The 26,682-nt window shown below is 53.8% G+C and overlaps 12 protein-coding genes across 12 annotated transcripts; 5 read left to right on the top strand and 7 right to left on the bottom strand.

The window, feature by feature from the left end:
* BDZ83DRAFT_271926 (thioester reductase domain-containing protein) lies at nucleotides 1–3,590 on the bottom strand. Its single transcript, XM_060502061.1, has one exon. It carries the CDS (start codon nucleotides 3,279–3,281, stop codon nucleotides 129–131), a length of 3,153 nt encoding a protein of 1,050 aa, XP_060366171.1. The 5' UTR covers nucleotides 3,282–3,590; the 3' UTR covers nucleotides 1–128.
* Nucleotides 3,591–4,457: 867 nt separating this feature from the next.
* On the bottom strand, nucleotides 4,458–4,767 carry BDZ83DRAFT_617195 (uncharacterized protein). Its single transcript, XM_060508015.1, has one exon. The coding sequence runs from the start codon at nucleotides 4,700–4,702 to the stop codon at nucleotides 4,508–4,510; it is 195 nt and encodes a 64-aa protein (XP_060366170.1). The 5' UTR covers nucleotides 4,703–4,767; the 3' UTR covers nucleotides 4,458–4,507.
* Nucleotides 4,768–4,780: 13 nt separating this feature from the next.
* BDZ83DRAFT_617193 (uncharacterized protein) lies at nucleotides 4,781–5,645 on the top strand. The gene is made up of 2 exons (XM_060508014.1): nucleotides 4,781–5,322; nucleotides 5,376–5,645. Exons 1-2 carry the CDS (start codon nucleotides 5,165–5,167, stop codon nucleotides 5,407–5,409), a joined length of 192 nt encoding a protein of 63 aa, XP_060366169.1. The 5' UTR covers nucleotides 4,781–5,164; the 3' UTR covers nucleotides 5,410–5,645.
* Nucleotides 5,646–6,649: 1,004 nt separating this feature from the next.
* BDZ83DRAFT_650734 (uncharacterized protein) lies at nucleotides 6,650–7,914 on the bottom strand (the record flags this gene model as incomplete). Its single annotated transcript, XM_060510397.1, has 2 exons — nucleotides 6,650–7,678; nucleotides 7,738–7,914. 2 exons carry the CDS (start codon nucleotides 7,912–7,914, stop codon nucleotides 6,650–6,652), a joined length of 1,206 nt encoding a protein of 401 aa, XP_060366168.1.
* Nucleotides 7,915–8,205: 291 nt separating this feature from the next.
* Nucleotides 8,206–9,601, top strand: BDZ83DRAFT_617187 (uncharacterized protein). Its single transcript, XM_060508013.1, has 4 exons — nucleotides 8,206–8,618; nucleotides 8,699–8,870; nucleotides 8,948–9,186; nucleotides 9,247–9,601. Exons 1-4 carry the CDS (start codon nucleotides 8,417–8,419, stop codon nucleotides 9,324–9,326), a joined length of 693 nt encoding a protein of 230 aa, XP_060366167.1. The 5' UTR covers nucleotides 8,206–8,416; the 3' UTR covers nucleotides 9,327–9,601.
* BDZ83DRAFT_617182 (dethiobiotin synthase) lies at nucleotides 9,602–12,625 on the bottom strand. The gene is made up of 5 exons (XM_060508012.1): nucleotides 12,576–12,625; nucleotides 12,119–12,518; nucleotides 11,876–11,972; nucleotides 10,497–11,821; nucleotides 9,602–10,435 (listed from the first exon to the last, which is right to left on the bottom strand). Exons 2-5 carry the CDS (start codon nucleotides 12,304–12,306, stop codon nucleotides 9,640–9,642), a joined length of 2,406 nt encoding a protein of 801 aa, XP_060366166.1. The 5' UTR covers nucleotides 12,307–12,518; nucleotides 12,576–12,625; the 3' UTR covers nucleotides 9,602–9,639.
* A 400-nt stretch (nucleotides 12,626–13,025) lies between these two features.
* On the top strand, nucleotides 13,026–14,524 carry BDZ83DRAFT_718709 (aminotransferase class I and II; the record flags this gene model as incomplete). Its single annotated transcript, XM_060512103.1, has 2 exons — nucleotides 13,026–13,935; nucleotides 13,995–14,524. 2 exons carry the CDS (start codon nucleotides 13,026–13,028, stop codon nucleotides 14,522–14,524), a joined length of 1,440 nt encoding a protein of 479 aa, XP_060366165.1.
* A 102-nt stretch (nucleotides 14,525–14,626) lies between these two features.
* Nucleotides 14,627–16,645, bottom strand: BDZ83DRAFT_729856 (Alpha/Beta hydrolase protein; the record flags this gene model as incomplete). Its single annotated transcript, XM_060512829.1, has 3 exons — nucleotides 14,627–16,195; nucleotides 16,252–16,361; nucleotides 16,438–16,645. 3 exons carry the CDS (start codon nucleotides 16,643–16,645, stop codon nucleotides 14,651–14,653), a joined length of 1,863 nt encoding a protein of 620 aa, XP_060366164.1. The 3' UTR covers nucleotides 14,627–14,650.
* Nucleotides 16,646–17,955: 1,310 nt separating this feature from the next.
* Nucleotides 17,956–19,616, bottom strand: BDZ83DRAFT_740307 (uncharacterized protein; the record flags this gene model as incomplete). Its single annotated transcript, XM_060513063.1, has 6 exons — nucleotides 17,956–18,240; nucleotides 18,323–18,438; nucleotides 18,499–18,975; nucleotides 19,035–19,110; nucleotides 19,171–19,333; nucleotides 19,393–19,616. 6 exons carry the CDS (start codon nucleotides 19,614–19,616, stop codon nucleotides 18,085–18,087), a joined length of 1,212 nt encoding a protein of 403 aa, XP_060366163.1. The 3' UTR covers nucleotides 17,956–18,084.
* Nucleotides 19,617–21,451: 1,835 nt separating this feature from the next.
* Nucleotides 21,452–22,980, bottom strand: BDZ83DRAFT_751149 (major facilitator superfamily transporter; the record flags this gene model as incomplete). The annotated part of the gene is made up of 4 exons (XM_060514018.1): nucleotides 21,452–22,003; nucleotides 22,062–22,644; nucleotides 22,709–22,742; nucleotides 22,800–22,980. 4 exons carry the CDS (start codon nucleotides 22,978–22,980, stop codon nucleotides 21,452–21,454), a joined length of 1,350 nt encoding a protein of 449 aa, XP_060366162.1.
* A 1,870-nt stretch (nucleotides 22,981–24,850) lies between these two features.
* Nucleotides 24,851–25,735, top strand: BDZ83DRAFT_791508 (uncharacterized protein; the record flags this gene model as incomplete). The annotated part of the gene is made up of 2 exons (XM_060515737.1): nucleotides 24,851–25,367; nucleotides 25,514–25,735. 2 exons carry the CDS (start codon nucleotides 24,851–24,853, stop codon nucleotides 25,609–25,611), a joined length of 615 nt encoding a protein of 204 aa, XP_060366161.1. The 3' UTR covers nucleotides 25,612–25,735.
* A 314-nt stretch (nucleotides 25,736–26,049) lies between these two features.
* BDZ83DRAFT_751147 (uncharacterized protein) lies at nucleotides 26,050–26,526 on the top strand (the record flags this gene model as incomplete). Its single annotated transcript, XM_060514017.1, has 2 exons — nucleotides 26,050–26,243; nucleotides 26,331–26,526. 2 exons carry the CDS (start codon nucleotides 26,050–26,052, stop codon nucleotides 26,524–26,526), a joined length of 390 nt encoding a protein of 129 aa, XP_060366160.1.
* Between the last annotated feature and the right edge of the window lie 156 nt (nucleotides 26,527–26,682).

Here is a 26,682-nt window from a genome sequence, read left to right as displayed (position 1 = left end):
AGGAGATGATATTGAAAGAAAACGAAGCTTGTTAGATACTTGAAATCAATTGTCATATCTCATTCTATGTACAGTATTAAGGAAGTAGTCTATGCTTTCCCAAATCCCAAAACAAGGTTTATCGTTCTTTAGAACGCCCACTGCCTGCACCAATTTTGCATCAACTCAGGCGTCACAGCCTGCATCTCCTTCATTGTCTTGCTGCTCTTTGTCGTGCGCTCCATGGAGAACTCGACACCCTGTCCCTCGCCCATAGCCAGATCCTGGTAGAAGTCAAGCAGCTTGATACCGGGGTTCTTATCAACATCATCCGTGGTCGCCGTGCTGTTCTCCAATAACTCAACCCACTCCTTGAAGGAAACCAGCTTCTTGATGACGCCATCGCCGTAGAACTCCCTCACGGCCTCAGCCAGGGTCTCCCAGGGCACGGTGCGCGGGTTCACGCCGTGGAAGTAGCCGTTGATCTTCTCCAATGGCACGGGGGCGGCAATGCCAGATACCTCGAGGATGAGGTTCGCGATGCCCTCGATCGGCGTCCAGTTGACAGTCGCCATGGCACCAAGGTCACGCGGCAGCGCACCGAGATACTTCGAGCTGGCGATGATAGTGGGGAGCCACTCCTGGCGGTTCCACACACCGTCCTTGGACTGCGGGCCGGCGACCTGTCCGACACGAACGACAGCGGTCGGCACGCCTGAGACCTGGGTCGCCTCGTCGAGGATGAGGGAACTGACCATCTTGGAGCGGCCGTAGCCCGTGCTCGGCAGAGACAGATCCATCAGTCTCTTCTCCGGGACGGGACCGGGACCCTGCCAGGTGTCGACGGTGCCGATGGAGCTCACAAAGACAATGGGCACGTTCTTGGCGGCGCGGAGGGAGAAGTCGACCCAGTGGCGGACGCCGCGGATGTGCGGCTCAAAGGTCTCGACTGAGATGTTGAAGTTTACGGGCCAGGCGTTGTGGATGACGCGGTCTGCCTCCTTCAGGAGACGATCGTAGACTTCCGGCTCGAGGCCGAGGTTGCTCTTGGACATGTCGACGCAGAGGAACTCTGCCTTCTTCCAGGTGGTGGCGAGGCCGCGCTCGGCGGACATCTTGACCTGGCGCTTGCCGCTGTCTTCGCTGCGGTTGAGGCAGACAACCTTTAACACGGCCGGGTTGTGTTCCATGAAGTCGAGGAGGTAGGAGCCCAGGGCGCCGGTGGTGCCGGTGACGAGGACGGTCTGGCCCTTGTCGTTGGGCGCGGGCTTGGTGCCGGCGCTCTTGGGGAGGTCGCGGGTGTACTTTTGCAGCTGGGCCTCCATGGCGTGGATGTCATGGTTTTCGCCGTCGCCGTTGCTGTCTGCGGAGGTGTTCTTGCTGAGACGGTCCATGAGGTAGGCAGCCAGCTGGCGAGGGGTGGGATGGGCGTAGATAACGCGGGTTGCGATGGCATCGGCGGTGATGTTTGCGCCAGCGGCCTCGAGGCCCTTGCGGAGGAGGCGGGAGGCGTTGATGACCTGCATGGAGTCGATGCCAGCGCTGAAGAAGTCCGAGTCGGCGGAGAGGGCGCGGCTGCCGAGGGTCTGCTGGAAGAGCCTCTCGATCGAGTCGATCATGCCTTGCTGGGAGGAAACGTCAATGTTGACGGAGAGGGAGTCGGCGCCGTCCTCAGCCTTGCTGTACCACGCGTCGAGCTCGTCCTTGTAAAGCTTCAGGGCCATAGGTCGCTGGATGGTGCCCTTGCCGGCACGGGGGAAAGGCTTCTCAGGGTTGGTGACGCCGATGAAGGCGCGGCCGATCTGGCCATGGGCGACGGTCTCCTTGTTCGCCTTGACGACCATGGGCCAGACATCGTCGATGAATTGCTGGATGTCGTCCTCAGACGTCAGGGGCTCGGTGGGCTCGAGGATGAGGAAAGGCTGGAAGCGCATGGCGCCGGCGACGACGGCGCCCTTGACTCTCGCGTGACCGGTGACGATTTCCTCAATGGTGACGGGGTTAAGCTTCTCGCCGTTGGAGAAGACAATGATGTTGTCAGAGCGGCCGTAGTACATCCAGTGGTTGGGCAGGGTCGGGTGCTTGCGGTACAGGTCCTTAGTGTTGTACTCGTTGACGTCGGGGAAGGTGTAGAAGATGCCCTGAAGGGGGTCCGCCTTATCCTTGCGAACGATGACCTGCTCGAAAATGTCCTCGTCCTCGCCGCTAGCCTGACGCCAGTCGACGCCAAGTCTGTCTGAGTCGACGATGAACCACTGCCAAAGCTCGAGGTTCTTCTGGAAGTAGTATGGCAAGGGGGCCGCCTCGGTAAAGGCGATGACGCTCGAGACGGGGACGCCCTCCTTGACGAGCTTGTCGCCAGTGCCGCGGGCGAGGTTGCCACCACCGAAGTTGACGCGCTTGAACTTCTGGAGCGCTGCGATGCCCTCAGGCATATGGGCCATCTCCTCGAGGATGGCGGGAGGCAGGATCACGTTATCGATCTTAGCGTACTGGGCAGCGTCGATAACGGTCTGCGGCGTCAGGGGCCGGTCCGTGAAGCCCAGCGCGACGGGCCGTCCCCAGTAGATCGTGGCGAAGGTTGACATATAGCAGCCGGCGGCGTGGAAGAGGGGCATTGGCAGGAAGAGGCGGGTACCGTGCATGATGGATTTTATGCAGTTCTCGGAGCCCATGAAATCGGGGACGTGGTGGAAGGCGTCGGCGACGGCCATCATGCCGACACGGGCGACGATGGGCTTTGGCAGACCTGTGCTACCGCTGGTGTGCAGGACGACGACGGGATCGTTTTCTGCCTCTTCATAGGTTTTGTTGTAGGGGAAATGGGGCACCTCGTCGTCCGAGAGCCAGGCGTCTGCTGAGCTGACCATGATGGCGTCCATGGGGCGCTCTTCCAGCAGGGGCTGGATGACATCCTTGAAGGATGAGTCGAAGCAGATGATGTGGCAGTCCGTCTTCTCAAAAAGGTTCATCTGGCCTTCAAAGGAGTTTCTCGGGGAGATGAGGAGGGCCTTGTATCCTGCCTTGATACAGGCAATCATGATGATCATGTAGCGGGCATCGTTGGGGCCGATGTAGGTGAGAGTTGGGAAGCTTCCGGGCTCGGGCTTGCCGCGCTTGTCGATGATTCTCTGGGCTATCCGGTTCACCGCGTTGGCGATCTGCTTGTAGGAGATGGGCTTCCAGCCATCTTGGGGGTTGGAGGAGCGGGGGACGGAGATGAATTCTCTGTTGGGTTCTGACTTTGCGACCTCGTCGAGGACCTGGGGAATCAAGCGCTTTCCGTACTGGGGCTGTGCCATGCTGAAGTAGTGTAATGCTGGTTTGTCAAAAGTGAGGTACTAAATTGGTATCGTGTGATTGTGTTTCGAAAGTTGAAAATATCAAATGGTATAAGCTGTATTGTGTTGCAGTTGTAGATCGTAGTCAAAAGACGTGTGAGAGTGAGATGTGTGTAAGAGTGTGGTCTCAATGCCAAAGTTCACGGGGCCAAGCCAGAGTGTTTATATACTCGGAAGAAAGAAAGAAGGAAAGCTCTCTCCTCTTCTGGGCCAAGGTAGCCAAACATAGTTTTGGGTCTAGCAAAGTTCTAGCCCCAAGCTATGCGTCGGCATTTTCCCATGATGCTCAAGTCCGCACACCTATCCAGCGAAGAAGGACATAGCTCGGCGAAGGAGTTGAGATGAAGACGTCATGTCCACATGGCAGCAGTTCCACCGTGCTGCAACAAGGCCCGGGACCGTTATCGGCCGGTCGGCGCTCAAAGGTGTACCGGCGCCGCGAGTGGAGCAACCCTGAAGTAGGAGAAGGGATAAGGAGAAAAGAAAAGGCTTGTTTCGAGTTCGATTGTTGCCCAGTGCTGAACTAAGCCGGGTCTCTAACGTAGGAAGATCGGTCGTCCTCTAGGGGCGAGCCGCGAGCTAGTGTAAGGTGTCACCGGTGTGTGCGGTCTTTGCCCACCTTGTGTGCTTGTCTTTACTCGCAAACTGCCAGAAACAAGTTCCGGTTTCTAGCGGGGCGCGTACGGGCAGTGTGGGGCGAAGCGGACGGAGGAGTTGAGGACGGAATTCGGCCGTCAAAAGGGGCATAGGAGGGGGCGAACGGGGGGTGGTGGATTTCCTGCGCTTCATCCATGGACCATGGACCATGGATATTCTCGCTCGAGTCCGAGGTGCAGTCTGCCATTGCGAAACCGCACTTCGGGTGGCATTCACGGCATATTGAAGACCTATTTGATGGGTCCTCCTTGCTTCACGCTTCTGGATCCTCCGTATGAGAGTACAGTAAGGTACGGAGAGAGAGTGTAAGAGAGCAGGCAAATGTCTTGACTGACTTCAGTCTGATAGGCGCGGGCTCGCCGTTGACGAACTGGGCAGCAAACCGGCGAATATTGGGCCTGGCGGGCTGGTCTCAGTCTGGCATCCCCCCCCCTGGCAACCTGGATATGCCTCACAGTGACAGGAGTGCGTCTGCAAGAGTGCCTCAACGTTGCAGACGCTACCGTACGCGTGTGTGGGGTGGATCGAAGTCAAGCTTTGATGCTAGGACGGGCCGTGATATCCGCTTTTCTCCTTCGGAGGGCTCGGAGAGACATTGGTGTGTGAAATGCGAATGTGGGAACTCGATCCCATGGCTGTGAATCCGTAGCCGAATCAGGGCCCGATCTCCTCGTATCTCTTTCGTTGCTCAAGCTTCTACTGGCCTGCTCGTTTGGCCTAGGCATCTCCACAACTTGTTCGAATTTGAAGGAGAGTGGCGCCGCAGTCTGCGGTCTGCAATCTACAGAACAAGGTGGGACGGAAAGACGGCTGGCCCGACCAGGATCAGTGATCTTCTGCAAGTATGACTGAGCAAAGCTTACAAAAAGCAGAGGATCGCACTGGGACGGAACATTTGAGGCGCGGCGGCAGAGCGGGCGGGAAGCGGGCGGCATTTGGCGGTGCACAGGTCAGATTAGATTGCAGATCTCCTCCCTTTCACCTGGGGCCGCTGCGCTAACTTCTCTCCATCTTTACTGGTTCAAAGTTGTCGTGATTCGTGGTTATGTCAGTGTGTATGGTGGGCTAGGACGAAGAGGATCATCAGAGTTGGGGCCAGGGGGAGCTTGGCTTGGAGTGGCGCATACGTCAGCAGCCCATGACCTCACATCTCACTCACACAAACTCACTTTTCACTGCGACTTTCAATGCTTCTTCTCACTCTCACTTTCACTCACTGTCACTCACCCACACATGTTGGGCGAAGGATTTTTAACTCCCCGCAGATCTCTTCGACAGAAGCTTCCAATTCGCCTTCTAGTCTGAACTTGGCAAAAGACCCTGACCACGCACTACATCAAAAAAGGTAGCACTAACATGCTGCTCTGCTACACTGATCACTGATCAAGAGACACACAGACGCGGACTGGACGTCGGCATATCCACTTCATAGCGCCGAGAATCCTTCAATTCCTTCCGCATGCTACACGGGGATATCGCACTTATCTCGTGCCGCCTCGGCTTATTTGGCTTTGTGAAAAGTATTCTTTGGATCTACATTTGAGTAGAGACTCGTAAGACTCATGAGACTCGGGCGCACCTCTCGGCCGGGAAGAAACTTGAACCATCCATAATTTCACATAGCTACCCTAGCCATGCACTATACTCATCCCATCTCATCGTCTTGCGTCGTCCTCATCCCTCCCGTGCTGTCTGTCATCAACTGCACCTCTAGTCTTAACTCCACTCTCGTTCTCGCATAGGGCGACCACTCATAGACACTCACCCGGGAATTGCAACCAAGACCCATCACTAACTCCGGGTGAAACAGCACCTTAAAATGGACGGCCGCATAAAAGGTCCTCATCGCCTGTCGCGCTCTGGCCCTTCCGTCCTTGCTGTGCTGAGCTAACTCCCTAGGAAAGGCCCGGTTGGTGGCTTCATCTAGACTTTTCTATATGCGTTCGATGCATTGGAACAGCAGAGGCCCCTGGCAAGGTCCCATGCAAAGATCCCTCAACTTCGAAAAAACTGCCTACATCCCGCGACCGATGTATCGATGAAGAACTTGCTCTGTTGTTGAGCTTTGGTGCGACGCGTATGTGCCCTCATATCCACAAAATATCCTGCCATGCTGTTCAGGCAGTTCTCAGGACATTGGTGCAGAAGATTGCCATATCAAACTAGAGCTCAAGCAAGCAAGGTAGCCAACTTCGACTGCTCACGGTGTCATAACCGCTCCTCAGAATCAGAGACCGTGCCTCCCACGCCGCAAGCAGCATTCCTGTAGGATCAAGGTGCCTCGAGTGTACCGGATAAAACTCGTACGGAACTTGGCCAACAACCAAGCGATCGGATCATCGGTCGCCAGAAACACATATGCGAACTTTACAGATCAGAGGTCCATGTGAAGTTTGAAAATGACCTTGGATACTGCTAAAGGCGCCTGAATCCTTGCGTATATAAGTAAAGGGTTTAATGGGGAGCTATTGGGGTGGGCCGACAGGTAAGACTTCTTTTGTCACATCTGTCGACGGCTCCGTGGAGTTACCTGCTATTTGTCTGGAATGATTCGGTGAATGAGCAGCTTTACTTGCCAAGTCAATTTTGAAGCAATTCATCCTTTGTAGCACCACAATGCCACCGAAATTTCGTTCATATACAACTATCGTAGCTAGCAATGACCGGTTGAGTTAAATCGGTCGTGAAGCCTCTGACTCGCCCGCGGCAGGCTGCGATGAGGATCGTGATCTCCAACTAGCAAAAGCCATTTCGGTGAATATGGGCACGAATATGATGATTCCGATTATTTGTCCAAAGCCCCAATCGTTTCCTGAATACGTGCTCTCTAGTCTTTCTGCGATGGCTGCTTGTATCGTTCGCAGGCGAAAAACGCTCCACAGGAGCGGGCCACCTAGTACGACAGGCACCAGAAGCAAAGATATCTGCATAATTGCGCGCTGCTCCCAGGCCTTCTGTATGAGCTCTCGCATCTTCTTCAATTTAGCAGTTTTTTGGCGTCGGTCGCCTACAGCGACATCATCTTCTTCCATCTTGCGGACGACGGCACCACTTACTCGCCAAATCGCAAACAGGAAAATCGAAATCGAGGCCAGAAATTCAAAGACTGCCAGTATAACTTGCTCCGTGTCTGTGAAGAAAGAAGTGGAACCAAAGCACATGTTCTCGATCCGATTCCACTCTTCTCTCGTGATCAGCGTACGGCCTTCTGGGCCTTTGGCAGTGCCGATCTGGGAAGGTTTCCATGTGTGGATGCACTTTGACACGAATGGATAGAAAATGAGAACTGCCAACAGGCAAAAGAGTAGTAAACGAAGGTTCTCCTTTTCGTCTTTCTCGTGTGGCTCTTCATTCGATATCGTTCGGCTTTTGGCCGGTCTTTGCAACGACTTGGTGCTTAGAAGCCCGACCGGGTAGAATAAGGGCAAGACGCAAGTCACTGATAACGCCAAGCCCATGTGTGCTTCGTTAGCACCGAAACCTTCCGTTGAGATACCATAGTCATTCTTGTATAGCATGACGAGTACGGCTATTGCCACTGATATAGCAAAGTAGATCGCAAAATCAAAGAATGCCTCGAGACCAACTTTGACTGCTGTCTGGAAGAGCTTCTGGTTTTGCCCCTGATATCGGCTGATACCGAGGAAAAGAACGGCCAGGAGGAAGCCTAAAGCAATCTCAATGGTGTATCCAATGAAAATCTGTGAATTCTTAGACAACCTCATGCTCCTACTAAGTCATACGGATAAGGTTAACTTACGCCGATGCCTGAAATGTCTGGATTGCTTTCACCCCAGAGGGCATGGCATATTTGAATCCGGCAATTTTCCAGGGAACTCTCGTTCAATGAAGTCTCGCTTCTAAGTTTGTCCACATACTCGTCAAAGGCTCGGAAAGAATCGAGACCGGCGCAAGTAGGACTCGAGTTGTTGGCCATTTGCAAATGGAAGGTTTCCAGGCTCCAACACGGAGCCGGTCGATGGTATATGAACGGAATTGAAGACTATTCTCACCTGCGTAGACAAGGATTCAGGTGGAACTTTGACGGTTGATGAAACTCTCTCGACTCTTCAGGATATGTCACAAAATCAGGCTGCGTATTTGTCAACCCTGAGTATTTGCTTCAGTGTACTCGGTCGCACCAGACGACCAATGAGCGCAGATATCTCAATCATTGCCGTCAGACATAAGCAACGTTTTCTAGATCTGGCATGACTATCGAAGCCACGTTCGTACCTAATTGGCTCACGCAGGAACCTGCTGCTGGGTCTATTGATCAGGTGCAGGGCCACACACCTGGCGTCGGGGATAATGATGCCGCGACACCCTTTCCAAACTGCTTATACAAGACTGCGACCCAAAGACACGCTTTCATTTTTCGCTATGACAAAGATTCTCCTTCTTCCCGTAGCAACCACAGAGTTGCTACAATCAATAGGATGCGTGATACAATCAACTTCATCGCCAGAGTGGCACAGCTCAGCTTTTATGTAGTTTCAGCAGGCCGCACTACACCTTCGAGCACATCTGCTTATGATGTTGTCGCCAGAGTTCCCGCAACGACAAGTCAAATCTTGCAAGCGCCAACCGAAATTGTCCAGCGACAGGCCACGACAGCAGAAACATGCGGATATATTGATGGTTAGCCCAAATCCAATGCTATGGGGCTTTCCCCGTCTGCCAACGGCAAAATACCACGTATTAATTAAATCACAAACTAGATGAGCCACTCACCTGCAAAAATGGAGGCTCATGTGTTCATTCGATTCAGGGTCTAACAGCTTTCGTCGGCTGCTGTAGTGACCAGCAAGACTGCGTGGTTCGCACTGGCTGCCAGGAAGTGGCGGCCACGGGTATTTCAACTGCGACGACAGAAGCGTCGATCCTCACTTGGTAAGTTGGAGATCTTATGAGCCTACCAAGACTGAAAGGGAAAGAAGAGAAAGAATGGAAGACTGACTGTATCTAAGTTATGGATCTGAACCTTACTGCGCAACGCTGAGCTGGACAGCTGATGGCGCGGTTGCATTCCTTTGCGCCACAACTTCTGCTACTCTTTTGGTCAACAACACGCTTTCATCGACCACTGCATCCTCAGATGGAAACTATACTTCCCTTACTCCTACAACATCGCAGAGTGCCACTTCAAGCATTGGAAGCATACCCTCGTCAACAAGCGGTGGAAGCGGGAGTGCTAACATGCTAGGGGGTAAGTATCACCGGGCTCACTCTCGCGTGCTCTGATTTCATCGCATGCTGATAGGAGTAGAACTTTCGATCGGACAGAGAGTTGGTGTTGGCATTGGATCTGCAACCGTTGGTCTGGTATTTATCGGTGGTATCACGTGAGCACTCTCTGAGGCCGAGGGTTTTTTTCGTTGATGGTGCCATCACTGACAACATGTATATGTTAGGTACTTCATGCGCGGTTCAAGAAGGAAAAGGAGAAGGAGAACCATGAAGCAACAGAGAGGGGCAAACAAAGCCAACACGAAGGAGACAACAGAAGGAGGTGCGGCAGAATCTGCCAAGTTGACGTAGCCTTCAGACGTGAGTCGTGGTTCCTCTGTAAGGAGAATCACGGATGGCGAGAGGTCTCTGTGTAACCGTATAAATGCCATATGGATAAATTGTGAATTGTACATGTACGGGCCTGGTCGACTCACAATGCAAGGGACCTCCGCAACAAATTCTCTAACCTCTCGATATCCTCCTGCGTCGTCGTCTGACTTGTCATCACGTAGAGAACATTTCCAAGAACTCTGCTGTGGACGTTCCATCTTCCGCCCTCGGCGCCATGCTCTCCTTGAAGCAGAGCACTTTGGAGGTTCGCGGCGGCATTGCTCGAGTATCCAGCACCCTCACTATCCTGCAAATGAATAGCAAGAACAGACCCCAAGGCCCAAACACCATCTACGCGACCAGCCTGCTTCGAAATCCAGTCAACAAAAGACTGAGACCAGACAGACCACGCCTCAGCAGAGCTGCCAGATTCCACTTGAGTTGAAGAGTTTGCCGTCGCTGAAGCCCCCCACCCATTTGTCTTGGCCCAGTTCCACTCCCCGTCGCGGTCGATCCTCTGAAGCTCCCGAAGCGATTCGAGCGCAACTTGACATCCAACCGCATGTGCGGTGTAGCTGTGACCGTGAAGCAGTGCGTCACTCTTCTCGTCGCTCTCAAAGGCTCGGAAGATGCTGTCGGAGGCTGAGGTGGTACAGAGGGGCACCAGACCACCCGTGAGCAGCTTGGCGTTGCAGACGACGTCTGGATCGACGCCGAGGAAGGACGCGGCGGAGAAGCGGCCTAGACGGGTGAGACCTGTGAAAACTTCGTCAAAGACTACTGGGAGGCCGGTCCAGGTGTTCTCGTCTGCCGCTGAAGAAGATTGCGTTGCCGTTCCGAAGAGCTCGGGGTGCTGTCGGACAACCTTGACGAGAGTGCTCTGGAAAAGAGGATCGCTGCGTTTGGAGATTCGTTAGCAAGAAGTGTTCGGTTACACAAAGCGTTGTCTGTACTCACGCCATAATCATGCCTCCCGCTCCAAGAATAACAGGCTCCATAACCAAAGCACCAAATTTGCGCCCCTGGTCCCGGAGACGACGCAGGACGCTAACGATGTACTCCTCATACACCTGCGCCTCTCCCGTCTTCTCCCTACCAGCGACGTCAAACACCGTGGACAAGCTACCAAACTCCTGCCCAGCACCCAGCTCCTCCTTTAGGACACCGGGAACCCGAACCTGCCACTTGCCGTCCTTGCACATCACGGAAGGGTACTCGAACCAAAACCCCTTGCCGTCATACCACTCCACCTTCTCGTTGAACACGGACGGCTCTGTCGAGTCCATCGCGCCCATAGTGTCGCCGTGATAGCTGCCCCTGAGACCCAGGATCTCGAGTTTGTCGCTGGCTTCCCAGCCGTAGCGTACCCGCGCTGCGCGCAGACCCATCTTGACAGCGACTTCCATGCCTGTGCTGCCGTTGTCCGAGTAGAAGACGCGGGAGAGGCGGGGGTTCCGCAGGCCCTGAAGCAGCGTCTGGGCCAGGGCCAAGGCGGGCTCGTGGACGGCGGAGGCGAACATTACGTGACCGTAGCGGCCTGCGGCGTAGGAGGCTGCGAGGGTGAGTTTAGGGTTGGCGTGACCTAGACCCTGCGTCCACCAGGATGAGGATCCGTCAAAGGATGGCTGCAGGAGAGCTTGGTCACCAGGTTGTTGTTGGCTCTGGGGGACGAGGGTTTGGAAGTTGTCGCCGTGAGCCGAGTCGATTGCCGTGATCTTGTCCGGCGTCAGGCCCTTGTGCTGCGTGAAGGGGTACCAGATGATCTCGTGTGCGTCGCGGGACATGGTTTCCAGACGGGCGATCCGGGCGAGGTGGCGGGCGTGTAAATGGTCCAAGGTATCCTTGATGGCTGTGCTTGATGATAATTCGGTATAGTAGCGAGACATTGCTGCTGCGTCCGCCTGCTCATCTTGGGCGCGAGCGGGCGGCTGGTCTACAGCGGTGACAGGGATGCCGTGTCCGCGGCGGAAGTAGTCGGTCAAGTAGGTGTCGTTCTGGTAGTATCCATCTCGAAAGAGTAGAATGCTTTCGACATCGTAGCCGCGAAGCTTGAGGGACTCAAAGGCCGAAATGGTTTGGGAGATACCGCCGAGTTTGGCATCGCCGATGAAGATGACCGGAGCTCGGAGCGGGGCGTAGAGGTCGGCCTGCGGGGTGCCGGACGGAGCCGGGGAGTGGACACCGCCGGCGGTTTCGATGAAGAGCCAGCCCGGCCCATCGGCCGCTCGGCTGGATGAGTAGTTGTAGATGCCTTTTAGTACTTCATTATCTGATGGGGTAGGCTTTCAGTGAATTGATTAGTACGGTGACAAAGAATGAGAAGATTGGTAGGTTACCTGGTCCGAGGCTGCAGCGGCCAGATGGGGACTTGCTGGAATCTCAAACTGAAACAGCGTTTTTTTCGCGATGCCGGGTGCAAACCTTGAGATATGACTGGAGAAGGGGAAGCGGAATTAGCAAGGCCAAAGAGCGGAATTGAGTCCAAAAGAGCTCGCATTTCTGTTCTCTTCCGTATCAGCTCATGAGCAAGAGAAAAGAAGATCGTATCAATCGATAGTGGAGTTGGCAGCAACGCACACCTATCGTCGGCTTCGGTGGCCGGGCCCGTAGAAACGGGTTTCAGGAAAGCCGTCTTGTCCTGCGGCCAGAAGTTGCGGGCCGCATTGCAGAGGGCCGACGCGAAGACCGTCTTGCCGACATCGGTGTTGGCGCCATAGATCTGGTATGTCCTGAGCGAACGCCAGAGCAGAGCGCCGACGGGTGCCATTGAGGTCTTTGCGGAGCTGTTTCAAGCTCCCATGTGCGATGGGAACTTCAAGAGCGAAGAGCAAAGAACAATTGGTCGAAGTCGTTGAAAGCGTAGCTGGCTGTCTGCTCACTTGATGTCAGAGCATACACTTTGAACTCCCAAATAGAGACCAGACGAGTCACACTGCCTATTGCTAACCCCCGGGTTTACAAGGGAGCTGGGGGAATGACCGAAGAGAACACAGAAGTTAGAACAGGCGGGGTAAGGTATCCGTAATACTACCGTACCTGTTCTAGCGCTGCGGCATTTGTTGTGCCGAGAAACTGGGGCAAGCGGCTATCAAAGGCCAAAGTTGTTGAGCTTCTGTTGGTGTTAGTGTTATTCTTTTTTTATTTTCAACGGCGCTGTTTTTTGAGCTTTACCCAACGGTGCCATCGGTGGCTCGGCGCGCGGCCAGGGGCGGGCTCGTCCTTGCATGGATCTTGCATCTCGCGTCGCTTTTCGGCTATGCGGGACTTTGAGAGAGATCTTCAGGGCCAGGGCCAGGGGTTTGAAATTCACTCGTTGAGAGTTCGTTTGTTCCTCTACGCCGGACCGCAGACAGCTCCATACTCCATAGTCCCAGTGCCGAGGTTTGAGGTGGTTCCCCCCTTCACCTATCACTCCGTAGATACATCTAGCGACTCTCATTGGAAAGTCTCTCGGGAAGTATCCGGCAACTACAGCTCATCTCAACTATGCCGGCGAGCGACCGTTTGGACAAGGTTTTTGCCGCGCTCCTGGCCCGCCGGGAGTCAAAGAGCCAGCTCCGGCGGCTGACCCTCGTTCCGGCCGGCAGCGCCGACTTTTCGTCCAACGCCTACCTCTCTCTGTCGACCCACCCCGAGATTCAGGCTCGGTACCTGTCCCGAATCAAGGCCCACCTCGAGCCGTCTCCGTCACAGTCACCGTCCCCATCCCGGACAGTTGATACTGGAGGTGACAGTACCGTTACCAAGTTCAATGGCGATGGCAATAGCAACGGAAAACCCCACGGCGCATCTCTCCTCGGCTCCGGTGGTTCACGCTTACTAGACGGCAACGTGTCCCTCGCAGAATCCCTCGAGAGAGATATCGCAGCCTTCCACCGCGGCCCGGCCGGCCTGCTCTTCAACTCGGGCTTTGACGCCAATGTCGGGCTCTTCAGCTGCGCCCCTCAACCGGGCGACATCATCGTCTATGACGAGCTCATCCACGCCAGTGTTCACGATGGCATGAAACTGAGCAGAGCAGAGAAGAAGATTGCTTTTGCGCGCAACACGGTAGATCCCGCCGAAGCCCAGCAGCAGTGGCCACAGAGCTTGAGCGAGGTCCTGTCCAGGTTAACCGATGGCGAGGAAGGCCGCCTGGTGCGCGAGGGGCGGAAACGCGTCTTCGTCGCCGTCGAAGGGATTTACAGCATGGATGGGGACGTGGCGCCGCTCAAGAAAGTGGTTGAGTGTGTTGAAAGGCTGCTTCCCCGCGGCAACGGCCTTGTTATTGTCGATGAGGCGCATTCGACGGGGCTTCTTGGACCAAGAGGGCGAGGGCTCGTTTGTCAGCTTGGCCTTGAGGATCGGGTGTGGGCTCGAGTACACACGTTTGGCAAGGCGATGAGTTGCTCAGGAGGTATGTTCAATATCTTACAGCTCGGGTTCTTCCTCTGCTTGAAGCTTACTCTGAAACAGCAATCATTCTGTGCTCTCACATCACTCGATCATATCTCATCAACTACGCCCGGAGTCTCATCTACACTACCGCCATGCCCTTCACGTCTCTGGCAAGTATCAAGACGGCGTACGACTTCATCGCAAACGGTCACTCTGAACCACTCCTTCGCCATCTCTGGTCCCTCATCAACCAGACAAACGAACTTTTGCTAGAAATGCTGGAACGTCACCGGCCTGATAGAAACCTGATGCACCTGGCGCCTGGGAAGCCGAGATCGCCCATCATACCACTCTTCACCTCGGATCCTCGGGGCCTGGCACAGCACTGCCAGAAGCGGGGGTTCATGCTGAGGCCGATTGTTGCGCCTACTGTCCCAGTGGGAAGCGAGCGCGTGAGGATCTGCCTTCATGCCGGAAACTCTATCGAGGAGTTGGAAGGTTTGGTGTCTGCCATTGAGGGTTGGCTGGTTGCTCAACCGACGCATCAAGGGCAATTATTTGACAATGCTCTGGTAGGACAACCTGGACCGCCAAAGTCGCGGCTTTAGAATAGATGGAAAGGTCAAGCATAGGTCTCAGTGGCGAGTCAAAAGCACAGCTCCTGGCACTGAACATTGTAATATTGATAATTCTCTCTCCACGGACGGACATATTTCGACTTTGCTTCTGCAAGCTTAAGCCAAAAGGAACTGCCCGAGACATACCACCACCGTAGCCGACAGCACTCCAGTGATTCCGTACCCCATACTGGAAGCAGAACCAACCCGAGGAGGTGCAGTAGGAGGAGTAGAGTTGGTCCCGTTTCTGCCTCCCATACCTCCTCTGCCTCCTCCCTTACCTCCACCTCCTCCGGGCTTCGGCATCGTCTCGTTCTTGTGTCCCCCTTTACCACCGCCCTTACCACCGCCCTTGCCACCTCCTTCTCCTCCTCCATGCTTCGGGGCATCAGGGCTCGTACCATTCTTGTGTCCCATGCCCTTCCCTTTGTCTTTGTCCTTACCACCACCTTTACCGCCACCCTCTCCTCCGCCATGCTTGGTGCCATTGCGTTTATTTCCATGCTCTGACTCCATCTCCATCTGCTTGCCAGACATGGACTCACCCATATTCATGCCGGCACCACTACCAGCAGCCGGAGCCTTGGCAGGCTGGCTAGCCGGCGGTGCCGCACCGCTAGAGACCTTTTGAAGATTCACAGACGCCTTCTGCGCATCCGTCGCAGGCGTCTCGATGAACGGGATCATGGGCGCCAGCATGGCGCAGTTATCCTGCTGCGCCGCGGGCATACCCTCCATCGTGCCCGTGTTATTCTGGAACAGCAGCCTCTGCTTCCCGTCAACGGTCCACGCCGCCCACTGCGGCATCCCCGCCTGGATCTTGGCGGCGTTGGGGTCGAGGCTGCGGACGAAGCTGGCCCAGTAGGCCTGCGTCAGCGGCACAATGGGCGCGTTGGTAGTCGAGTAGCTCTTTGGTGGGGCACCGTCCGTGTTGTTGGGTCCAAAGACGCCGTTAAGCTCGACGGTGTGGTAGGCGCCGAAGCCCTGGGCCTCTTGCTCGTCGTCGAGGGGCCCGTAGCGGTAGTTGAAGGTCGCCACGCCGTCACGGGCCATGGCGTCCTGGAAGATTTTGGTGATGCAGTGCGCCCTGTAGTCGCCGTGGGCGGTCGCGAGCTGGCGCCATAGTTTGCCTGATTTGGGGAAGACGGGCTGCGGCTTGTCGAGGTAGGTTTCCTTGAGGAGGGCGAGGGAGGCGTTGCTGAGGGACTGCGTGGCTTGGTCGTTCATGTTCTTGAAGGCCTCCTCGACGGTGTCGGTTTTCTGGGGCACGTTCTTGGTCCCCTCGTCGGTGCAGGTTCCCGCGATGGTGGGGACCTTAAGATATTTCCCCTCGGCGAAGCGTTGCAGCGTCGGCGCCTTGACGAGGTCGCCGTCAAGGTTGGGGTTGAACTGGCAGTCCTCCGTCTGCAGGGCCGTCGCGTTGAGGCTGCGGAGACAGGCGAGGGATTCAGCTTGCTTGTTGCAGCCGGTGGCATTGGTCAGGCAGTTGTACTGCTCTTGGCCTTGCTCGAGGGTGCGGACGGTAGCGACGGAGACGGATTCCATGATGGCTCCCTTGATCAAGCCCGGGTCGTTGTCTCCAAAGGCCGCGAGAAGCATGGCTACTGAGGTTGCGCCGGCGGAGTCGCCTACGGCAACCATCTGATCGGGGTTTCCTCCGAACTTTAAAGGTCAGTCAGCAAAGGGGCAACAGAAGAGAACGTTGGAAAGAAGCTCACAGCAGCGGCGTGTTGCTTCAGCCATTTCAGCCCCTGGATCTGGTCCTTGAGGCCGTTGTTCATACTCGCGCCAGCCTCCACCTCCTTGCTCTGCAAGAAACCATAGGGACCTACAGGGGACATTAGCCATTGCCCTACGACTTCATTATGTGATGCGATGCGATATGCACCATGGTTTGATCATACCAACTCTATAGTTCACCTGAACGACCAGCATGTTTCCAAACCTGGCCAGATCGCTGCCGTTGAAGTTGGCGTTGGAGAGAGACTGGAATCCACCACCTTGAATGAAGTACATCACTGGCAACTTGGAATCCGGTGTAGCATTCGACGGCGCAAAGATGTTGACATAGAGACAGTCTTCGTCAGTCGTGAAGCGCTTGTTCGGCTTCATCGTGAAGTCGGAGGCGCTTCGAGCCAGACATATCGGGCGGAACTGACAGACTTGTTAGCAAAGCGAGGTCCTTTCCACCAAGCTCCCTGAAAGATATCGTACATTCGAAGCATCGACGACATCAGTCGTATTCGGGGGGTCAACCGGTGCCGCGAACCGGAGCTGGCCCACCGGCGGCGCAGCAAACCGGACGCCCAGCCAGCGAGTCGCACCGCCCTGCTCGGCGACTCCTTGGAGCTTGGTGTAGCCAAGGTCGACAAGCGGGTCAACCGCCTGGACTTGGCCGATGATTGCGGCCGAAAGAAGAGAAACGAGGGATTTGGTTAGGGAAGGCATTATTACAGAAGTGACAGACTTAGATTAAAATGATAATAGGAACAGACTAAACACAATCATCACCAATAACTAATCACAGCCAAGGAGAGAATTCAACATCATCCGAAAAAAGAGACTGAGCGGTCTTGTCATCTGTTATAGGGTCATAGGGACTGAACTTGAATTAGACCAGACCAGACTGACAGCCCCCGAAACCGAAACCAGACCGGAGTATTTTGTTGACTCGAGGGCCATCTTCTGCACCCGGCTCGCCAGCTTTGTGGCCTTTTGAAAGCTTCTCCGGACTGTCCGCAGGTTTGGAGTTTGGGTGCGGGGGTTTCAGAACCGCGGTTTTGATGCGATCTTGTCGCGAATGTCGTGTTCCAGAACAACGAACTCTATTCGGAGGAAAGATTTCAAGATGGACATATGATCCCCGGGCAGGGATCTCATTCTCCGTAGCCGAGGGCAGAAGAAAGCACCCCTCTTTACCATGGCAAGTCTAACAGCGCCCTTTAAACTGCCGCGGCCATCCTCCGCGGCTGGGGTATCATCCGCACATTTAGAGTTTTTCGTCGCAACAATACCCTGTTTCCCCTTTTCACGCCATCGCATCATCCATGCTGCTCAGATGCATACTCTTTAGGATGACAAGATTCATAAGATGAACGCTCCTTGGCGGAGGGTTTCAGTGGGATCGAATAAGACGAGATGCTTTTCTCTCATCGTGTCTGCCACTCTTGAATCTGCAGGTTTTCCTAAACCGCTTTAGGAAACGTCGTATCATGTGCCTTGCCGACTGCCTGGTAAGTGACACATGAATCCATGACGCCGCAATCTTCTATCCATACAGGTTGCAATTGCGACGGCCGAGGTTACAGTCGCTACCCGTTGGGTGTGCCATTCCGATCTTTCGGCACCAACCGGCCGTTCGGCGTGAACCATCCAATCCGTTAGCATGGCAGTATCAATGACATTTGGTGTGACAAGACTATAGTCTGTATATTCAAAGTAGCCAGATAGTTGTACAGGGGTGCTATTTACAGCTGAAGTATGTACAATAGAATATGATACAGAGATGTAAGTTGTTTGGGAAGTGATTGCCCATAGCGCGAACTCGCTTTTTACTCGTAGACATAGCAGAACGGAGATCCTCCGACAGTGCTCATCAGGTCTCTGAGCTTGGCCGATCCGCCAATGGGATTGATGTCAATGAGGTCATCCAAGGTAGCGTTTGCGCTCGGCGGGTTGTTCTGCAGGGTCCTGGTGCCAAAAACGTCCTTCAGAAAAGCAATTGTTAGTATTTTCTCCAATCAAGATACAAGTGAGACTTTAAGGCTTCTCCCATGGGTTTCAACGTACTTGTCTGTTGGCAAAGTCAAGCATCTGCCAAATCCAGTAGACGCGGTCGACTTGCGCGTGGTGCAGGAAGAACACGGGCTCGCCAGGAGAGATGAAGGGATCTGCACCGGGGTCGCCTATACGGAAAGTCAGTCGCCGACTCGGTCGTAATGTGCACACAAGTCTTGAAATCTTACCTCCTATCGTGTAGTGGCCTCCTCCGTGAACGCCGATTTCCATGCCGGGCGTGTACCTATCATCACCCTGCATAACCGCCTGGAACCACTCAATGTTGTCATTACCGAGGATCAGCTCAGTGGTGTTCCGCAGCGAAGCGTATCGGGAAGCAATGTGCTTGTTGAGATCACGCTTCAGGCAGCGAGGGTGGTCATCTGTCGGCTTGTCGACGGTCAGCGGCGTCGTGGTGCCGTACTGCCACAGCAGCCGGGGCCCGACGTGGACGACCATGTCGGAGAAGGGTCCGTTCTCGACGCAGCCGCCGCCCGAGCCGGGCTCGAGGATGATGGTGGTGTTGGTGAAGCTCTGGAGGAGGTGCATACCCTCGTGCTCGATGGCGGCGCCATTGCTTCCCATTGAGGTCTCTGAGCCGTCAAAGACGGGGGACTTGGCTGGGTCTTCGACGTCGAGACCCCATTCCCAGTAGGGGAAGGTTCCTGTTACGCGGGCAATTAGATTTACGTTGTTTTCTGTGGAGGAAACGAGTAGTGCTAACCGGTGTAGCCGCAGACGTTGCGGAGGTTTTCCTCGTACGTCCATGTGAAGTACCTGTGCCAAAGGAGGAAGTTCGCCTAGATAGTCCCACCCAGTCAGCTCCATTGAGTTCCAGAGTAGCACACGTCTTGACATACCGTAACGTGAATCATTCCAGTCTGGTTGAGATGTGTCAGAACAAAGTCGTCGTATAATGACTTTGCAGCTGGAAGCTCGGTGGCGTTCAACAGATTAGGGGAAGACTGAAGGCACTTGACCGCCGCAACATACGCCTTGCGCTCTTCGGCAGGAAGTGTTCTCCTGCAGACCCAATATCAGCACGTCGTGGTTCAAATCATGATGTTCCGTACACAACTCACCATTCTTTCCGTACGCGCAGCTTGTCGGGCGTGCAGGTCGAGTTGATACCCATCCGCTGGTTCAGTGCCTTTGAGGCCTCGAGAGCCTGTACCGAGAGCTGAGCAAGAGCATCGCCATTGTCAATCGCCGTCTGCGTAAAGTTGTGGGTTGTGGTCTTGGCAGAGGTAAGGGCAGCGTTGCCGGCGGCAAAGAGGAGCCAGACGCAGTGCTTAAGGACGGCCATGACGTCCGTTACTGGATATCACCGTAATAGCAACTTTAACCGGATGAACAGCGTTCGAGACCACAATGCTTAAGCTTTCTTGAAGTGGTAGATCTTCCTCCGCGGGACTCGAAGCCGGCCATCATAGATTATATGTTTACTGAACATGTAGGGCAGAAGGAGAATATTTAAAGGCGGCAGGCTGCCGTGGAGACTCGGAGAGAATAGGTATCCCTTTTCTAGATTACCCATCGGAGCCGATGTTCTCAAGGCTTGTTGTTCTCGGTTAGAGCCGTTTATCCATCTTCGAGGGAGGCTATCGAGTGCAGCATATTGGTCGAGGCCGGCAACGAGATCCATAGAATACACCCTTACCAAGCTTCTGCAGTTCCAAGTAGATGGGATGCAATGGGATCGGGTGAACTATTCGCTAGGTTCTCACTTCTCAAGCAGGAACGAATACCCATCCAAAAAAAAAGTTGGTCCGAACCACGCACCCACGTTGCATGACACCCGCCTTTGCAGGCTTCCAGAGCGCCGTTGTTCCAAACGGGGCAGCTCTAGAGCCCAGATGTTGGCGTGGCCAATCGGGGTGGGAACAGAGATGGGACTTTTAATCTATATCGGCTATCAACATTAAAGTTAAATTTAGCATTGCCACATTTCGGCCCACGCACTGGGTGCGAGAAGACTAAAGAGTCGACAACATCCCTCCCTCTGTGGCGTCGTGTCAGCAATGACAAAACTGGGCTACGTGACCATGGTGGATGATGCTCTCTCCACAAACAGAGAATCGGCTCCGGGCACGTGGATCTTGGTCACAACGGGCACCACTTAGGTGCTAGAAAATGTCCGGCTCCCAGTTGATTTGAATCAAGAAATGCGCTGTTCTTGTTCATGGTTGTTGTTGGTATCGGTGTCCGTCTACGATGGCGGGGTGGAGCTCTGGCGAGTCAGATTTCAACAAATCCATCAAGCTTGGGCGGATCTGGTCTCGGCAGTTGATGAAATGATTCAGATGAAGCAATCTACATGCTTGAATTCCTCCGAAAAGTGTGGTCTAGCTGCGCAGGGTATCTTCCCAAGTGAGGAGGAAAGCTTACCAAAATGCATCATGATGCCGATCATGGTCTTTACAACTTCGTGGTGACGATACAGTTCACATCTAGCCTACTAATCGTTCTCTAGGCATCTCAAACCTTGCGTGCGATCCTGTGAGCCACGTGCAGTTTAGCTGACACCCGCACGACCCAAGCGGCTAATTATTGCTTGGTCACTATATGTAACCTCCCTAAAATATTCGTTCAGTCTCAAATTGACAGTGGCGTGATGTTTATCAAGAATGCTATCGGGGCCTTGAACCTTGTTTTTGCCGGGAACGCGGCTACCGGCACCACGGCGTCTACTCCAACCCAAGACGACTATGTAGTATTATCTACACCTGTCAAAGGGATGAGCCAAGCGCTGCCCAATTAACTGGTTTCCTAAACGGAAAGGGTTTCTTCTTTTGAGCCCCTGCCAAGTCGACTAAGTGTTCTATCACGTGTCGCTGAATCGTAAGGTGATGTCAGCTTGCAATGCAACTCTGTTAGAGATTACTCTCCGGGTTGGCTTATAAAGTAAAAGGTAGGCCAGGAAATTGGGATCAGTCAGCCGTGCCCTCTCTCGGGTTCGGTCTGTGAAATTCTAGCGAAGAAATAGGCGTCGTAACTGATACGAATTAAATTGCGTGAGAATCTTTGCCAGTATTTCGTAAATGAGTATGGAGTATGGCAAAGTGCTTTGGATATCTACACTCGGCTTTTCATAATATTGTACAGCTTCCTCCTTCCTTCCACCATTACGAATGAGGAAGCTCAGACCTTGACAAACCAGCCTTTGCCAATCTTCTTCGTCTTCACTATTCGCGCCAGAGTTAAGAAGCATGTCCCCAGCATCAGACAGCTGCCAGCAAAAGCCTGGGCGCCGAGGTATCGGCCGCCGGTAGCAGAGATGATGGCACCGGCGATCGGATTGCCAGTGAGCACCGCAAATGCAACAATCGTAAAGACCATTCCGATGCGCGTCCCTTGCTTGCTGGGATCCGTCGTCAAGGCACTGACGCCAGCCGGGAAGAGGGCCTGAATGGCGTTGCCCGCGATGCCGAAGAAGATGGTCCAGACGTAGAGTCCCGATGGGGACTTGACCGCAATCCAGCAGTAGGTCAAGAGTCCCGAGATCAGAGCCATGGGTGTGAAGACGGTGATTGTGCCAATCTTGTCGGCGAGGAAGTTTGGGCCTAGACGGCCGATGAAGCCGATGCCATTCAGAACCAGCAAGAGATTCAGCGAGTCTGTGTACGAGAAGTCGAGCTCGTCTCGACTGAAGGAGGCTAGGTAGTAAAAGGCAAAGTATACCCCCATGAAGGACTTGACATGTTCGAGTCAGCGCGCGACGTCCAGATTCGACAGGCGAAAGGTGACTTACAAAGAATCCCCCGGCAGTGTAGAAAGTATACTCCAGCTCCTTGAACGACGCCAAATCCACCATTTTGCTCGCTTTGCGCGGTGGTATGCGCGGCTTTAGAAAGATGAACCCAACAGTCAGCGTCGCAAGCTGGATAAAACCAAGCGTGCGCATTGCCCATGGGAACCCGACCTGCGGCAGCAACTGTCGAACCGTACTCGGGAACACCAAGCCGCCGGACGCGCTTCCCACGGCCGCCATGCCGATGGCGATGGCCCTTCTCTTGTCAAAGTAAGTTGACAGCGTCGCCAGGGACGGGCAAAACACCAGCCCGAAGCCCAAACCTACGCAGACGCCGTGCGAGAGGAAGATCTGCCAGTACTGTGTGCACCACGACGTCGCGAAGATGCCGAGTAGGATGAGGAAACAGCCGGAGAAATAGAGATGGCGAAAGTACCCTGCGTCAGTGAAACGGCCTGAAAATGCGCCAATGAAGAAGAGCAGGAAGACTTGGAAGGATCCGATCCATGAGATGTCTGATGGTGGTCTCTTCAGCTGCTGGACGTAATATGTCTGAAAGACGCCGAAAGAGTTCACGAAGCCCCTACATTACCCGTCATGTCAGCCACTTCACCTTGAAGATCCCGTTGCGCTGTTGTCTCACTCACCATGTATCCATAAAGATGAAGTGCGCGCTCAGTACTATGATAACCACCCGTCAGCTCCACTCCTTCAGCAAAGGCAGTATCTCACTCTTACCGGCCATCCAAGCATTGTATCCCCCGTCAGGCGGCGGCCCGGGATCCGCAGTGGGCGCTGACGCGATGCGGCTCAGCACGCGCCCGACGCGGCTCCCCGTCCGGTGCGTCTCTTCTTCTACGAGACCACCTTCATTCCGCGACGAGTCGGACCTCGTCTCCTTTTCTATGCTGCTATCCATTATAACAGTCTGTTGTTGGGCGACATGCGTTCTGCTGTCGAGAGGGTGGCGTCATAGACCTGGATGGGCATTGATCGTGTGTTGTGTCCTGGGAATAAGCGGTTTTTCATTCCCGTATGCTAGTCATGGCGGGGAGCGCGCAGCTTAAAGACTCTGTTTGAACCAGTTTCCTCGCGCTTTCGCGCTTAGAACTAAAATCCCTTTTCTCCTTTGACTCATGGGCAAAAGTTCCTAGTTCGTCTCTCAGTCCTTGCCGAGGTTAGGCGGTGTGTATGGTAAGGCTAAATAAATAGCAGCGCCCCGCGAAACTACTACTTAGAGGCGGCAGTAAGAAGTTGAAACTTGACAATTAGTCATTAAGAACTACAATTGGCAACGCTCGGTGATTGACTTATTCAATCTAAGCAGCAAATTTCACGCGCCCTTGGGCGCCCTTTGGACCGGAACCGCACGGCGAGCCAACCAGGATGCCGATGAGTTGCCGGGATATTGAGCCAGCTTTGTCGGAAATGCGGCGGGAGTACCGGGGATCTTCCCGTCCCCCACAATCTCTTCCGAACTAGTAAAATGAGTTGTCTTTTGGTTGTTAGTTGGACAACAGTTGCGCAACTTCATAGAAGCCTTAGGATTATACTAAATCCTTTATCACGGGTCTGATGGGGTTTGCTTTAAGTTATCATCATTTGGCATTGCCTGATGCAAGTGATTATCTTGTTTTCAGAGTAGAAGAACAGGATTGATGATGATGAATTGGACTCAGGCAAGTATTTGTGCGAACATAGCCGCAAGCTGACTAACACGGTCGCTCCCTCCGCGGAGATGCATCTTACTTCAACTTCATGTCGTCGATGGCCGAGGTAATAGCCAGCTTACAATTCTCTTTTCCAATTACCTAAGGTGATTCGGTCATCGTAGGACACTTTTTCCACGTGTCCAGCGACCTTTTCACTGCAGAATCATAGCTCCCATGATGAGTCGCTGTGATTATGAGACGAGAATAAAGCTCACAAGATGACGTTTAGGGGTGCATCATCAGCAAAGATGAGACGACCCCCGCCTGAGAGGCGATACGTGGAAGATGAGAGTTCAGCACATGCCACCTTGGACAGTGAATTGCCACGCATACTGTGCAGTCTGACGATTGTATGATTGCTGGATTGCAGGCAGCGCACTTCATGATGCGACTTACTGGCAGGTAAGTTTGGCGAGGGACATCGTATCAAGTAATGGCGTTTTCACCAAGCTGGAGGCGCCGCAAACTCGATGGGTGTTGTCATGATGCAAAGAAGTGAGAAGAACTGAGCAGATGCACCAAGAATGGAGGGGAAGCCGCATTCGAGTCCGTGTTGGCATTTGGCTTTCACTTCCAGAGCATCTCACTTATCAATCCGCTTCGGTCAGCATTGCACCTCATACAAGAGAGTGGTATGGGAAACATCTGGTGATACAAAAGGGCGAGCACGTCAAGTAACCGAGAACAATGAGACTGGTCCGTACTTCAGCAGACAGCCTTGGCTCTATTCGCTGATTCTTTCAAGGGCCCTCTATCGTTACCGGATTGGGACTTGTGTAGGATATCGCGAGCGGCTCTTGTGCTTCATCAAATGGTCATTCAATGTATGTATATGTACCACGAGGCACGATGGATTCGTATCACGAGCTCTTTCGATGAGCCATACGCTCCCTTCAATTCAAGAACGCAACTTCTTCCATCAATCTCAAGATGGTCTGCTTCTACCCTCACATAAAGCACAAAGTGCAATGTACAGCAACGAAGACCAACATCAAGAGCTCTTCGGTTTCCCAAACTGTAGTTTCTACCTCACATGTGTTAACAACCTACATCATTCTTTTGAGCGCCGCATAAACCATGCCTTCCATCAGTCTTTACCTTTTTCTCGCTCATACCTTGAACACGAGCCTCACAGCCAACCCAGTCCCCATCACCAACCACACCTCCCACCCCGACATCTCCCCACGATCCTACTTCACCCCCGTTCGCGAACCCGAAATGCACCCAGTCCAATGCCACGACGAAGCCGACTTCCGCGGGCACGCCGACATCGAACCCAAATTGTTCTTCGAAGGCGTCTACAATTTCGGCGTCTACAAGTTCTGCCAACAGCGCTACGCCACGACGCAGGTCCTCGACGCGACCGACGACCCGTCGAACCCCGCCTACCACGACGGCGACGGCCGCCTGGCCCGCAACGCGAGCTGGCGCTACCGGGACTGGCACGGCGTCAACCACGACTTTAGAGTTTGGTGGGAGGCGGGCTGCAGGGTCACCGTCGGGAAACAGAGCGTGCGGCGCCCGTTGGGGGAGGAGGGGGGTCCCGTGTGGACGCCGGGGTGTTATGAGATCATTGGGTCTACGCATTATGAGTGTGAGTTTTTTTCTATTTTTAAGCACCACCACCGATTTTCATGGTATTGTTCGATTTGGGGGGGTTGCCAAGATTGTTTGCAAGTCTATCCGACTTGGGGTTACGGATTATAACATATGCTGACGCCCTTATTCTCTGACATGTAGGTAAAGGCAACGGCGGTGTCGGTGGAAGGAAGAAAGTCGGTTGTCTCATTTACGAGTATAAAGGGGGAAAGGGAGATAACGACGATCCAGCGTCTTGATGAAGAGTCGAACTTCATGTTGCAGAACGAAGGCCACGACGGGGCATGCGATCTTCCAAAGATGGCTGAGTCTTACGGACTCTTGTGGAGAGATTATCTGCGAGATAAGGATATAGTTGACAGCTCACGTTGATGATACGGCGCGTGACCAAGCGCAGCTGCGATATCCCTGGCTCATCCAAAATCCCCAGACAGTCCGATACTCTATATATCCCTGTTCTCAGCCCGATGGTGGTGCCATTGTCGGATCAGCGTACATCGGATCCTGAATGACGTACAATCATTTAATATTCTCACGGTGAGTTTAAAAAGGGATGATGGCCCGGGCATGATTGTTTGTGACGATGTTACGTAGTTACGGGACCCGTGCCCAGTTATTCCGCCACTCGTCACGAATATCAAGAAGCTGTCGAAACATTTCAGTATACCTACGTCACAATGGATACGCTTTTCATGAAGGCAGTGAGCATTAAGATGCCCGACTCCCTAGCCAATCTCATCCAAACCGATCCGTGGGCTGGTGGAAAATCTCGTACTCCTGCTGTGAAGCAATCATCACCCGCTGTCACACAAGCACCGCCACCAACACAAGCAGCACTAGCCGCGAAGATGAATCATCAGAACGATACACAGTAAATCAGCCTTCCGAGAGGGGAAAATAGGGAAGAAGAATAGCGTGTGAGCTTTTTATGCTGACAAATGGTGATAAGATTGAATAGGAACCTGTCCGAAGAGACCAAAGACACGAATAGCTCGGGAGGGACGAATCGAAGCAGCGGCGAAAGCGCCGGTGGTACTCGTAGCAATGGCAAGCCAAAGGGAGAATTATCATCCACCGTGGACACTCTCCTGAACAAAGCGCTGGGTTTTGGAGGTGCGAGCGAAGCTGAGAAGAAGAAGAGCGGTACTGCGTAACGGCGGCCTGGGTTGGTTATGAGTTGGAATTGTCCGATGGGCCGGTTACCAAGGTATGATTCATGTTTTGAAGCGTCGTTTGGATTTGAGTATTAGCTTGTACTTGATTCTAGCGAATAGCAGATCCGTTGTGACTAAATGATAGTTGTTAAAAAT

This window comes from Colletotrichum acutatum, assembly GCF_030867785.1.
Source record: "Colletotrichum acutatum strain CBS 112980 chromosome Unknown BDZ83scaffold_35, whole genome shotgun sequence".
In the NCBI taxonomy this organism is placed as follows: Eukaryota; Fungi; Ascomycota; class Sordariomycetes; order Glomerellales; family Glomerellaceae; genus Colletotrichum; species Colletotrichum acutatum.
This window is presented reverse-complemented; position numbering and strand designations above follow the sequence as displayed.